The following is a 14,617-nucleotide window of genomic DNA, read 5'->3' on the forward strand; positions in this document are numbered from 1 at the left end:
TCTTCCCATCAACCCTGGCCAGCTTCCCTGTCCCTGCTGAAAAAAAAAGCATTCCCACACCATGATGCTGTCAACAATGGCTTTATTTTTGCCACTCTTCCACAAAGGCCAGATTTGTGGAGTGCACGACTAATAGTTGTACTATGGACAGATTCTCCCACCTGAGTTGTGGATCTCTCCAGATCCTCCAGAGTTACCATGGGCCTCTTGGCTGCTTCTCTGATTAATGCTCTCCTTGCCCGGCCTGCCAGTTTAGGTGGAAGGCCATGTCTTGGTAGGTTTGCAGTTGTGCCATACTCTTTCCATTTTCAGATGATGGATTGAACTGTGCTCTGTGAGATGTTCATAGCTTGGGATATTTTTTTTTATAACCTAATCCTGCTTTAAACTTCTTCATAACTTTATCCCTGACCTGTCTGGTGTGTTTCTTGTCCTTCATGATGCTGTTTGTTTACTAAGGTTCTCTAAAAAACTCCTGAGGGCGTCACAAAACAGCTATATTTATACTGAGATTAAATTGCACAAAGGTTCTATTTACTAATTAAGTGACTTCTGAGGGCAATTGGTTCCACTAGATTTTAGTTAGGGGTATCAGAGTAAAGGGGGCTGAATACAATTGCACCCCCCATTTTCCACATATGAATTTGTAAAACTATTTAAAAAAAAAACATTTATCATTTTCCTTCCACTTCACAATTACATATCTATATCCATATCTATCACATAAAATCCCAATAAAATACATTTACATTTTTGTTTTAACATGACAAAATGTAGAAAATTTAAAGGGGTATGAATACTTTTTCAAAGCACTGCATGGACTAATGCTAAAATGGTTAATGAGCCCATATGGAGAAAAGGATGTTGGAAAGAGCATACCAAAGGCCAAGTTTTCTGTGGTTTCTTGGGCTCTTGGGCACTCTGCTATCTCTTAACATTAATTTACAATGCTAAAGGTCAGTTTTAATATTTGATTGATAAACCCTTTTCACTTAGTAAAAAGCAGAAGGTAGGTATAAAAATCACTTTAGCTTTTCCATCAACCCTAAACTGGTGAAATGATAGTATGGCAAGGTCCATACGTAGCCCTGACATGTTACGGAAGGACTGTGGGGCATCTTTTTTCTTTAAGAATGAAAAGGATAGCATGCAACAGGAAACACTACACCAGACATGCAGACTGCCTAACCTCATCACTGGAGGGGCAGAGATCATGTGCTCTCTACCATGCTAATACCTATATTGGTAAGCATCAATAACCCTGGTCCAACTAAACAGAGTCAGGTTCCATTTCATTTATTTATTTATTTTTAACTTACTTACAAAAAAAGGATCTTTAACCCCCAATTTAACCCCCTAACCCACCCTTCCACACACCCCCCCCCCCCCTGCCCCTGTTCGTTATGTTCTCTCCTAAGTTACCTTCTCCAAATGTGCCATTTTATTATGATACTCTATTTTATCAAACCAGTCTCTCATGTCGGGTTTTTCACTGTTTAACCACTTTCAGACCGGACCATTTTGCTGGTCAATGACCAGAGGTCTTTTTACAATTTGGCACTGCGCTGCTTTAACTGGTAATTGTGCGGTCATGCAATGTTGTACCCAAACAAAATTTGCATCCTTTTCTTCCCACAAATAGAGCTTTCTTTTGATGGTATTTTATTGCCTCTGCGATTTTTATTTTTTGCGATATAAACGTAAAAAGACCGCAAATTTTGAAAAAAAATGATATTTTCTACTTTTTGTTATTAGAAAAATCCAATAAACTCAATTTTAGTCATACATTTAGGCCAAAATGTATTCAGCCACATGTCTTTGGTAAAAAAAAAGCCAATAACTGTATATTTATTGGTTTGCGCAAAAGTTGTCACATCTACAAACTAAGGTACGTTTTCTGGAATTTACGCAGCTTTTAGTTTACGACTTCCTATCTCATTTCTTGAGGTGCTAAAATGGCAGGGCAGTACAAAACCCCCCCAAATGACCCCATTTTGGAAAGTAGACCCCCTAAGGAAATTGATAAGTGGCATGTTGAGCCCATTGAATATTTTATTTTTTTGCCTCAAGCGATTGAATAATGACAAAAAAAAATTTTTTTTTTTTTTTACACAAAGTTGTCACTAAATGATATATTGCTCACACATGCTATGGGCATATGTGAAATGACACCCCAAAATAAATTCTGCTGCTTCTCCTGAGTACGGGGATACCACATATGTGGGACTTTTTGGGAGCCTAGCCGCGTACGGAGCCCCGAAAACCAAGCACCGCCTTCAGGCTTTCTAAGGGCGTAAATTTTTGATTTCACTTCTCACTACCTATTACAGTTTTGAAGGCCATAAAATGCCAAGATGGCACAAAACCCCCACAAATGACCCCATTTTAGAAAGTAGACACCCCAAGCTATTTTTTGAGAGGCATGTTGAGTCCATGGAATATTTTATATTTTGCCACAAGTTGCGGGAAAATTACAAACTTTAATTTTTTCTTATTTTTTTCTTCACAAAGTTGTCACTTAATGATATATTGCTCACACATGCCATGGGCATATGTGAAATGACACCCCAAAATAAATTCTGCTGCTTCTCCTGAGTACGGGGATAGCACATGTGTGGGATTTTTTGGGAGCCTAGCCGCGTACGGGGCCCCGAAAGCCAAGAACCGCTTTCAGGTTTTCTAAGGGCGTAAATATTTGACTTCACTCCTCACTACCTATTACAGTTTTGAAGGCCATAAAATGCCAAGATAGCAGAAAACCCCCACAAATGACCCCATTTTAGAAAGTAGACACCCCAAGCTATTTGCTGAGAGGCATGTTGAGTCCATGAACTATTTTATATTTTGCCACAAGTTGCGGGAAAATTACAAACTTTTTTTTTTTTTTTTTTTTTTTCACAAAGTTGTCACTAAATGATATATTGCTCACGCATGCCATGGGCATATGTGAAATGACACCCCAAAATAAATTCTGCTGCTTCTCCTGAGTACGGGGATACCACATATGTGGGACTTTTTGGGAGCCTAGCCGTGTACGGGGCCCCGAAAACCAAGCACCGCCTTCAGGCTTTCTAAGGGCGTTACAGTTTTGAAGGCCATAAAATGCCAAGATGGCACAAACCCCCCCAAATGACCCCATTTTGGAAAGTAGACACCCCTAAATTTAGGGGTACACTAGTGAGACTAGGTAATAAATGGCGGGTGCCCTGAAACTATAAAAAAATAACTAACCAACCAGCGTCACCTGTAACAGTTATATGGTGATCACTGGTGAAAGGGTTAACTATGGGGCAATCAGGGGGCTTTATGCGGTAGTATATGGGGGTCCCTGGCGCTATAAAAAGCTGCGGCGAACCTAAATACCTACCTGCCTAACTAGCGTCACCTGTGACACTAATACAGCGATCAGAAAAACGATCGCTTATTAGGCTGGGTTCACACTGGAGCGATGCAGGAACGCCACAAATCCGCGGCGGGTTCCCGCATCGCATGCCTCCCGGCGGCAGTTCACACTGCCCTATGCGAACTGCTGGGAGTGTCAGTGAAATGTTAATGACACCCCCAGATCAGTTCGCATATCGCAGTGCGATCTGCAAACTCGGATCGCATGGTGTTCACACCATGCGATCCGATTCTGCTGCGGACCAAAAAAAGGGTCCCGTGCGAGTTTGCGGCGGGTGCGGCGGGTGTGACACGAATTCAGCCATACTATCTGTATGGCTGAACTCGAATCGCACAGAGATCGGATGTGATTTGCACTGCAGTGCGGTGCGAATCACATCCGTTCTCATAAACCGCTGCAATGTGAACCCAGCCTTAGTGACACTGGCGACGGGGGGTGATCACGGGGTTAAACCTTTATTGGGGGGGTTAGGGGGGTACCTTAGAACTAAAGGGGGCTAACCCTAACTGCCCTAACAGTTATTACAGTCACAAATGACACCCGCCGGGTGATCAGGGGGTTAAACCTTTATTAGGTAATAAATGGCGGGTGCCCTGAAACTATAAAAAAATAACTAACCAACCAGCGTCACCTGTAACAGTTATATGGTGATCACTGGTGAAAGGGTTAACTAGGGGGCAATCAGGGGGCTTTATGCGGTAGTATATGGGGGTCCCTGGCGCTATAAAAAGTTGCGGCGAACCTAAATACCTACCTGCCTAACTAGCGTCACCTGTGACACTAATAAAGCGATCAGAAAAATGATCGCTTATTAAGCTGGGTTCACACTGGAGCGATGCGGGAACGCCACGAATCCGCGGCGGGTTCCCGCATCGGATGCCTCCCGGCGGCAGTTCACACTGCCCTATGCGAACTGCTGGGAGTGTCAGTGAAATGTTAATGACACCCCCATATCAGTTCGCATATCGCAGTGCGATCTGCAAACTCGGATCGCATGGTGTGAACACCCATGCGATCCGATTCTGCTGCGGACCAAAAAAAGGGTCCCGTGCGAATTTGCGGCGGGTGCGGCGGGTGCGACACGAATTCAGCCATACTATCTGTATGGCTGAACTCGAATCGCACAGAGATCGGATGTGATTTGCACTGCAGTGCGGTGCGAATCACATTCGTTCTCATAAACCGCTGCAATGTGAACCCAGCCTTAGTGACACTGGCGACGGGGGGTGATCACGGGGTTAAACCTTTATTGGGGGGGTTAGGGGGGTACATTAGAACTAAAGGGGGCTAACCCTAACTGCCCTAACAGTTATTACAGTCACAAATGACACCAATGCAAAAAAAATAAAAAATGCAATTGGTGTCACTGTGACTGGGGGGGCAGGGGTAATTGGGGGGGTGATCGGGGGGTGAAGGGGGGGTGTGAGTGTGCCTGGCATGTTCTACTGTGTAGTGTCGTGTTGGTGCAACTCACCAATCCTCTCTCCTCGGTGCCGGAACGAAAACTACCGACACGGAGGAGAGATTACATCACTTCCTCTCCTGTGTTTACATTACAGGAGAGGAAGTGATGTCACGGAGCATTTCTATTCGTCGGGAGCGATCGCGAGGGGGTGGCCATGAATGAATGGCCGCCCCCTCATCCCGGATCGCTCCCGAACGAATACCGCCCGCCGCAGGCACCGGGGGGGCCCGATCGGGCCCCCCACCCGCGGGAAGGCAGAGACGTATATATACGCCCATATGCCTGCCCGTGCCATTCTGTCGACGTATATCGTTGTGCGGCGGTCGGCAAGTGGTTAAAGTACTGAAACAGACACGTCTGTAAATTGTATTGTTCTCATTCGTTATTTCTTTTATAGTACTCACTATCTCTTGCCAATACTCCTTTATCTTTGGGCACGCCCACCAGATATGCACCAATGTTGCTATTTAGTTGCATTTCCTCCAGCATAATGGAGAACTCTCCATTTGATAATGATTTATTCTTGCCAGTGTCAAGTACCATCTGGCCAACAATTTGTAGTTCATTTCAATGGTGTTCATATCCCAGGCACTGTCATGGACTGCTCTAATCATCCTCTCGACTTGACCTTCATCGAGTTTTAAGTCCATTTCCTTTTCCCATTGGTCTATGTAGGCCGGTCTTCCTTGTCCTTCTAACTCTGAAAGTATTCCATATACTTTAGATATTCCTTTCCTTAATGACTGTTGTGTATAGCAGAGCCAAGGGCCTCTTTTCTCCTTCATCTCTTATTGGCTTTGGAAGTGTTTTTACTAAATGTACTAGTTGGAGTTGATTCCATTCGTTTATTTTCCATCCTGTACTTTTTTCTATTTCTTGTCATGTTTTAATCGCAATTACGTCTTTCAATTGAGGGTTTTTTATTTTCCGTGAAGTAAATATCTCATTCCCTGGTGCAAAAGAATTGGTTCCCGTGAGTGCCATTAGCGGGGAATTATATTCCCATTTCTCTTTCCGATTCACTGTGTCCCAAATTTTAAAAACATTTTTAGTCAGAGCATGTGTATCTTGATCCAGTGTACTATATTTTTGTGGTACCCAGATATTTTTGTGTAGTGTGCTTCTACTTATTGTGTTTTCTATCTCTACCCATATTTTTACACTATTCTCATTTGTCCACTCTATCAACCATGTCAGTAGTACTGCTTTGTAATATCTATGTCTGGGGTTGCCAATCCTCCGTGTTCCCTTTTACTAGTGATAAGTGCAAAATTTATTCTAGGCTTTCTGTTCTGCCATATGAATTTTATCAGCATTTTTTTTATTATCTTGAAAAAGCTCTGCGGTATCCCTATTGGTAGCATTTGAAATATGTACATTACTTTTGGTTGGATGACCGTTTTAAACATGTTTATTCTGGCTATCCACAACAGTGTGCGTGAGCATATTTTCGTCAGTTCCGCCTTGACCTCGTTTATTAAGAGGATATAGTTCGCTAAATATAATTTTTCAACAGTTGGAGTTAATTTGATTTCCAGATATTTTAATTCTTTTTTAACCCAAGTACACGGGAGTTCTTTTTGGAGAGTCTGGACCTCCTTGTCCTCTACTCCTATATTTAATATTTCTGTTTAATAATGAAAGTTCCCCATATTTTATTACTTCTTTCAATATGTTTGGTAAAGTCACCTTTGGGTTTGTCACATACATCAACACATCATCTGCGTATGCCGCTATTTTAAGCACCTTTTCTCCCACTATCACCCCTCCTATATCCCGGTTGTTTCTTAGGGTCGCCAAAAAGGGTTCCATTGAGAGGTGAGAGCGACATCTATTGACAAGAGTAGAGCTGGGGACTCATTCATCCTTTCTTTCCCTAACATCAGAATTGTTTTTAAGCTGTTATCTCTTCCCTCTCTACCTGGGACAAACCCAGTCTGATCGGGATTTATCCAATATGGTATTATTTTTTTAAATCTGGTGGCCAGAATCTTTGCGTACATTTTTATGTCGGCATTTAGGAGGGCGATGGGTCTGTAACTGGAACAGTTGGTTTTATTTTTCCCTTCTTTAGGTATTATTGAAATATATGCCAGTAATGATTCTTTTCTGATTTTTTCTTTCCCTCCCAAATTATTTAGATATTCACATAGTCTCAGGATCAGAAGCTCTTGAAATTTTTTGTAATATTTAATCGTGAAACCATCTGGTCCTGGACTCTTTCCAAATGGGGTACCCTCATTGCCTGTTTGATCTCTTCCTCCGTTATTCTTTTTTCTAGTTCTGTTAGAATTCTTGGTAATTTTGCTTCCTTCAGATAAGCTTGTATCTTCCTTCTTCTGGTTTCTTTTTCTTGAACCGACTCTTTCTTTTTTATTGAGTATAGTGCACTATAGTAACATTGAAATGCTGCTGCAATCTCTGATGTTTTATTTACTATTTCTCCCTTTTCATTTTTAATCTTTTCTATGTAGTTTATTGACTTCTTTTTTCTTACTAAATTTGCTAAATATTAGCCTGGTTTATTACCCCACATATATCTCTTCTGAGCTACTCTGTAATAATTACATCTCTCTTCTTCCTCCAGTACTATCTTCAGTAGTTTTTTAGTCAGTTCCCGGAATGTTTCTTTTTTCGACTGCTTTTTATGTCTTTGTTCCAATTCGTAGATTTGATTAGTGATTCTCATCTTAATCTTTTTTCGGTCCTGTTTTTTTCCTGCTCCAATGGTAATCAGTTTACCTCTGATTACGGACTTGTGGGCCTCCCAAATGGTTGCTTTCGCCAGGCCCGGGGTATCATTTTCCCGGAAATATCTTTCGATCTCCTCTTTAATAACTTTTTGAATTTACTTATCTTCCAACAAATCTTCATTCATTCTCCATGTTCCTCCGCCTATGAGTTCTCCTTGCAGTTTCATCTTTAACATTACTGGTGCATGATCTGAGACTGTTATTATCCCAATACTTGTTTCGAAAATATCCTCTAGGGTTCTATGTTCCACTATAATATACAGTGGTGTGAAAAAGTGTTTGCCCCCTTCCTCATTTCCTGTTCCTTTGCATGTTTGTCACACTTAAGTGTTTTGGAACATCAAACCAATTTAAACAATAGTCAAGGACAACACAAGTAAACACAAAATGCAATTTGTAAATGAAGGTGTTTATTATTAAAGGTGAAAAAAAATCCAAACCATCATGGCCCTGTGTGAAAAAGTGATTGCCCCCTGAACCTAATAACTGGTTGGGCCACCGTTAGCAGCAACAACTGCAACCAAGCGTTTGCGATAACGTGCAATGAGGCTTTTACAGCGTCCTGGAGGAATTTTGGCCCACTCATCTTTGCAGAATTGTCCTAATTCACTTACATTAGAGGGTTTTCGAGCATGAATGGCCTTTTTAAGGTCATACCACAACATCTCAATAAGATTCAGGTCAGGACTTTGGCTAGGCCACTCCAAAGTCTTCATTTTGTTTTTCTTCAGCCATTCGGTGGTGGACTTGCTGGTGTGTTTAGGATCATTGTCCTGCTGCAGAACCCAAGTTCGTTTCAGCTTGAGTACACGAACAGATGGTCGGACATTCTCCTTCAGGATCTCTTGGTAGACAGCAGAATTCATAGTTCCTTTTATCACGGCAAGTCTTCCAGGTCCTGAAGCAGCAAAACAGCCCCAGACCATCACACTACCACCACCATATTTTACTGTTGGTATAATGTTCTTTTTATGAAATGCAGTGTTCCTTCTACGCCAGATATACTTGGACACACACCTTCCAAAGAGTTCCACTTTTGTCTCATCGGTCCACAGAATGTTGTCCCAAAAGTCTTGGGGATCATCAAGATGTGTTGTGGAGAAATTGAGACGAGCTTTGATGTTCTTTTTGCTTAGCAGTGGTTTTCTCCTTGGAACTCTGCCATGCAGGCCATTTTTGCCCAGTCTTTTCCTGATGGTGGAGGCATGAACGCTGACCTTAACTGAGGCAAGTGAGGCCTGCAGTTCCTTGGACGTTGTTGTGGGGTCTTTTGTGACCTCTTGGATGAGTCGTCGCTGCGCTCTTGGGGTAATTTTGGACGGCCAGCCACTCCTGGGAAGGTTCACCACTGTTCCATGTCTTCGCCATTTGTGGATAATGGCTCTCACTGTGGTTCGCTGGATTCCCAAAGCTTTGGAAATGGCTTTATAACCCTTTCCAGACTGATAGATCTCAATTACTTTCTTTCTCAATTGTTCCTGAATTTCTTTGGGTCTCGGCATGATGTGTAGCTTTTAAGGATCTTCTGGTGGACCTTACTGTGTCAAGCAGCTCCTATTTAAGTGATGCCTTGATTGTGAACAGGTGTGGCAATAATCAGGCCTGGGTGTGGCTAGAGAAATTGAACTCAGGTGTGGACAACCACAGTTATAGTATGTTTTAACAAGGGGGGCAATCACTTTTTCACACAGGGCCATGATGGTTTGGATTTTTTTTCACCTTTAATAATAAACACCTTCATTTACAAATTGCATTTTGTGTTTACTTGTGTTGTCCTTGACTATTGTTTAAATTGGTTTGATGTTCCGAAACACTTAAGTGTGACAAACATGCAAAGGAACAGGAAATGAGGAAGGGGGCAAACACTTTTTCACACCACTGTAGTCCAGATGAGAGTATACTCCGTATACTGCTGAGTAAAATGTATAGTCCTTTGTGTTTTTGTGTTGTAATCGCCAGAGGTCTACCAATCGATGTTCAAAAAAATTATTTTTTATTTTTTTCACTTGTCTAGTTTCCCTATTGTGGCCGCTGTACTACCCATTTTATGATCCATGGGAAAGCTGAAGTCTCCTGCCAGTATTAGTTTACCTTGTTTAAATTCAGTTAGATCTTTCAGAATTTTCACCAAGTATTTTTTCGGGATTTTGTTTGGGCAATAAATATTGGCAAGCGTGTACTTATTGTTATTTAGTTTTCCTACAAGAAAGAGAATCCTTCCTTCCGGGTCCACCTTCCTGTTTTCAATTTCGAACCGGGTTTCTTTTCCCAGCCCAATTGCCACCCCTTTTGCCCTTCTAACTCCATAGAAACATGTTGGTAAGGCTCTTGAGCATATTTTAATATTTGAATCCTGTGTGATATGCTTCTCTTGTAAAAATACTATTCCGGCCTTGTAGCTTTCTAATTCTTGTAGAATTATATGTCTCTTCCTTGGTGAATTCAGGCCACATACATTATAAGACACGACTTTAATACTGTCCTTATCCTCCATTTCTATTCAAATCCCTGCGCGTCCCCCAGGGGGGCCCCCCAACCCCCATTAGGAGGTCGGGTCCGCCCGCGGGGCTATTGTACTTCCAAATCATGGCAGAGAAATCTACTTTTCTTCCCAGTACGAACACTAAAACCTCCCCTTTGCTGTTTATAATTTAACCCTATGGTCTCGAGAGCAGAGGGTAGTTCACTGCTCACCTTTATTTGAGGTGGAAATCTATTCGACACACTGGGCCCTCGTCTCCTATTTTACAAGGAGAGTGGCCTCGCCTGCTCACCAGACGTCCTACCCTAGGGCAGCACAGTAGTGTAGTGGTTAGCACTTTCACCTAGCAGCAATAGGGTTGCTGGTTCAAATCCCGACCACCACACTATCTGCCTGGAGTTTGCATGTTCTCCCTGTGCCTGCGTGGGTTTCCTCCGGGTACTCCAGTTTCCTCCCACACTCTAAAGACATGCTGGTAGGTTAATTAGACCCTGCCCAAAAAAAAAAAAATTGGCCATAATATATGTGTATGTGTATGTCAATGTTGTAAGTGCATCAGGACCCTACAAGTTAAAGGACCGCATAAAAGCTGCAGATGGACACCAGTGGCAAGAAAGCGCCCTGAGGTGATTCAGTTCACATAGGTAGCGCTATACAAGTCATTCATTCATTCATACCCTCTCCCCCCATCTCCTGTGTATTCTCTCCACCCTGCAGTCATCTATCCCCCCCCCCCCCCCCCCAGCACTGGAATTTCCAATTTTCTACAAAAATCTGGGATCTCTTCAATGAATCTTAATCTAGTACTGATTCCATTTCTCATCACGTTCAAACAGGCAGGGAACCCCCAGTTATACTGTATGTCTTGATCTTGATGGGTTTTTAACAGGGGTTTAAGCATCTTTCTTCTTCTTAAAGTCTCTGGTGTTAAATCCTGAAAAACTTGATTTTTTCTTCATATTCAATTGGTGGTTTCCTCCTCAAATTTTTCCAGATTTTCTTATCTTCCCATTTTTTGAAACTTACAATTACATCCCTTGGTTTTTCCTTAGGAAGTCCAGGCGGTTTTCTTAGTCTGTGTATCTTTTTTAATTCTATTATGTTAGTTCCATCTTTACCCAACATTGGATTTAATAAATTCATTATTGTTTCTGCAAGTTTGTCTTCCTGTACTGATTCTGACAAGGCACGGATTCTCCGTTTTTTTTTTCCGTTCTCTGTTTTCACGGTCTTCCATTTTATACATTTGTTCCTGTTGTTCATTTTTTTATTAACATTATTTCACCTCTCCGTTCCTTTATTGTTTCTGTATGGGCGACCATCGTTGTCTCTACTTCTTCTATTCTTGAGAGCATGTACCCCAAATTTTTATGAATGTTTGTCATTTCTGCTTTTAAAGAATTTTCCAGGGCTGCAAACATATTTTCCATGTTGGGTCGGAGGATCTAAGCGTCGGCCCCTCCGCAAGCTCCTTCTCGAGACTCTTCCAAGTCATGTTCCATTCTTACTTTGGGAGGTAAACTACTATCCGCTATTGTCTTACTTTGTCCCTTTTTTCCTTCTTTTCCTTCTTTTCTTTGGTTTCATGTTGCCGCCCTTTTGCACTTTGATGTTTTTCTCCCTCTCCTTCTCCCTGCAGTAGATATCTGATCATGGGACCCGGGCTTAGGCTAAGGCCTAAGCTGGTCCACGGTGACTTAATCGTTCCTCCACCTCTTGTTGTCTTTCTTCTCATTATATATATATATATATATATATATATATATATATATATATATAAAAGAAACAAAAAAATAACACTCAGCCTATCGGGATCAAGTATGCAGGTGCAGTATCTGTTGGTCTGCCTATTTCCTACTGCGGTACTAATGTTATGTAGAAAGAGATAAGAAGAAGAAAAAAAAAATCAAGGCTCCTCTAAATATACTTATCCAATGCAGTTTTTTGCCAGTCCAATCCCAGTATCATGTTCCCCCTGCAGTTGTACGTGGGGTGGTTTTTAGAGAGCAGAAAAAAATTCAGTTTTACTCAACCCCCACAGACCGATCGACCAACTTTCAGAGTCTACCAGCTGCCGTTTCACATATGTCTTTCTTTTAACAGACTGTATTATGTTGTATTTTTTATAGTCTTTACTCGCTTACACTTTTATATACCCCTGATACGTGCCCCTGGGTGCTCTCGCAGCTTACCCTGCCAAAGAAACTCCCGATCTCCGGGGGGGCTGCCGGACCAGCGATGACACCACCGCTAGTGAAAGGGCTCACTATCTGAGATTCCACCAGTTATGGGGGAGGCGAGTGCTCAGAGGCAGTGCTTCCCGTCTAACATTCCTAACAGGAGATGAGAGGTCAGGTCTCAGACCTTCACGGCATGCAGCCTGTCGGCGCCATGACAGGCTCCTCCCTCCCCGTGATTGGACGTTCTCGGACTATTGTGTTCAAGTCAGGTTCCAGTTTAAGCTGCAGTGACAACATAAAGTTTTGGAGGAATTTTTATATTTTCTTAGATTAGCAAAAATAAGCTTCAACTAAAACACAGAATCTCTGCTGTAGCTTTCTGCACAATGATTATTAAACTGGAGCTTGGCTCTATTGGAGCTGGAGGAATTGGTGTATTCACTAATCTAAATCTCTTTCATATACAGTTCTGTACCTTATTGATGAAAGCAAGCAGTATTTGAATTTTTTGCTCAGTGTACTATTTTGGTATAGTCCATTCATCTGAAAAACAAAAACAAAACAAAAACAGTGAGCTGCAATAAATGTATATAAGATTAGATTCTTGCCATCAAAACTGTATTGTAGCTTTCTGGTTTCAATAATTAAAGTTGTGTTCCTGATTCACAATCTGTTCATCTCTAGATCAGACAGTGGTATACTGATTAATATATGCTATAACATATGCTATTGCTGAAGAATAGAAAAGAGATATGCAACATAAATAGTCAAAATATCAATTTTTAGTGCAAAGCATCAATGCCTCCTTCCTACTTTTCTAAGGCACAATCCCTTATGTTACTTTTTCAGCCTACACATTGAAAGTGTCACGGGGGTTGATTTCCTAAAGGCAAATACGTTTTTACTTTTCTGGGGAATTTTGCTTTAGCTTAGTGAACATGGTGAAATTTTACTTTGCAAAGAATACTCAATCCCATGCAATTGCACATAACTGGATGATGGAAATCATAAGAGCTTAAACTCATTCACCAAGCTAAAGGAACATTCTCTTGAAAAATGAACAGCCTATTTGCCTTTAGCAAATGAACCTCATGGTCTCAGTTAGGCAAATTTTTTTCCCATATGCAGGCACTTTCACTAAACCATGTGCCACATGTGCTTTAAAGTGGTTGTAAACCCTTTTTTTAAACTTTATGCTACAGGGAAAGCCTATATTAATGCTTACCTGTAGCTAACCAGGATATCTCCTAAACCAGCACGGTTTAGGAGATATCCCCTGTCCCCTGCATGTGCCGAAGACATCGGCACATGCACACTAGAGCAAACTGATGCAAACTGATGCAATATGTGCCGCTGCATCAGTCTGCATGCCGTAATCGGCGTCTCCCGTGCGAATGCGCAGGTGTGATGTCATCGCGGCTCAGGCCAATCACAGCGCTGGAGCCATGATACCCGGAAGTAGCTCCAGGTCGACATGACGGTGGCCGGAGGGGAAGAAGAGGACAGCTTCGGGGGGGGCTTCAATCTGAGGTATATAATACATATTGCATACTAGATCATTATGCTTTTGTCTTGCACGTAGTCTTTTTTGGTTGTTTTTTTTTCAAGAGTTTACTTCCTCTCTAAAGTCTAGGATGTAGCTGAACAAAAGCTTTTCTTAAGTACTGGTATCAAACACTCCCCATTGTGTTGAATACCTGTTCCCCTGCCACATACCATGGTGTCTTCTGTCAACCCTATGTTGCTACTGCCCCAACTGCCCACCTTAGCCTAACATAGTGGCTGGACTGGGTGGTGCACATGCCGGGGCTGTGATGCTTTGCTTCAAGGCCACAGCAAAAATTATACCCCATGTTAGTGGGCAGTGCCACACTTCTACATGATCCATTGAATGAAGCCAGACCACAAATTCCAGACAAACATGTGTAATGCATACAATTGCAGTTCAGTCCTGTGATCTTTTATGGGTTAAAACAGGTAGTGAAAAGGCAACATATTGCCCCTCAGCTGTCCTCAGAAAAGTGATCCACTGCTGATTTTATTTCAGAGGCATAGTGAACACCACCGTAAGTCCATCAAGGCAAACTGCAGAATTTAGAAAACAAACAAACTATTGTATGAAAAGTAGTTGTTGATTGGTGATGTTTGCATGCTGTTTATACAGATGGAGGTGTAACAACTATTCTCATATACTGTGATTAGTAGTTCTGCCACTAGATGGTAGTGTTTATGGCTTACACAATGTATTTTTTTTTTCTTAGAAGAACTACATAGTTATGATGTAATTTCCTGTTTCTGTTGTTTTTCCAATAAAACAAAAAGCACTTAACCATA

General features: G+C 41.8%; 1 protein-coding gene across 1 annotated transcript in view; it reads right to left on the reverse strand.

Moving 5' to 3' along the window:
• LOC143974690 (mucin-16-like) overlaps positions 1 to 14,617 on the reverse strand; it is a 52,205-nt gene that overhangs the window by 16,289 nt on the left and 21,299 nt on the right. The window contains exon 6 of the mRNA XM_077476318.1: positions 12,759 to 12,826. Coding sequence (XP_077332444.1) covers positions 12,759 to 12,826 — 68 coding nt within the window. The remainder of the gene's footprint in view (positions 1 to 12,758; positions 12,827 to 14,617) is intronic.

Source organism: Lithobates pipiens, unplaced genomic scaffold, assembly GCF_037356315.1.
Source record: "Lithobates pipiens isolate NorthernLeopardFrog02 unplaced genomic scaffold, aLitPip1_a1.2 Scaffold_13, whole genome shotgun sequence".
Lineage (NCBI taxonomy): Eukaryota > Metazoa > Chordata > Amphibia > Anura > Ranidae > Lithobates > Lithobates pipiens.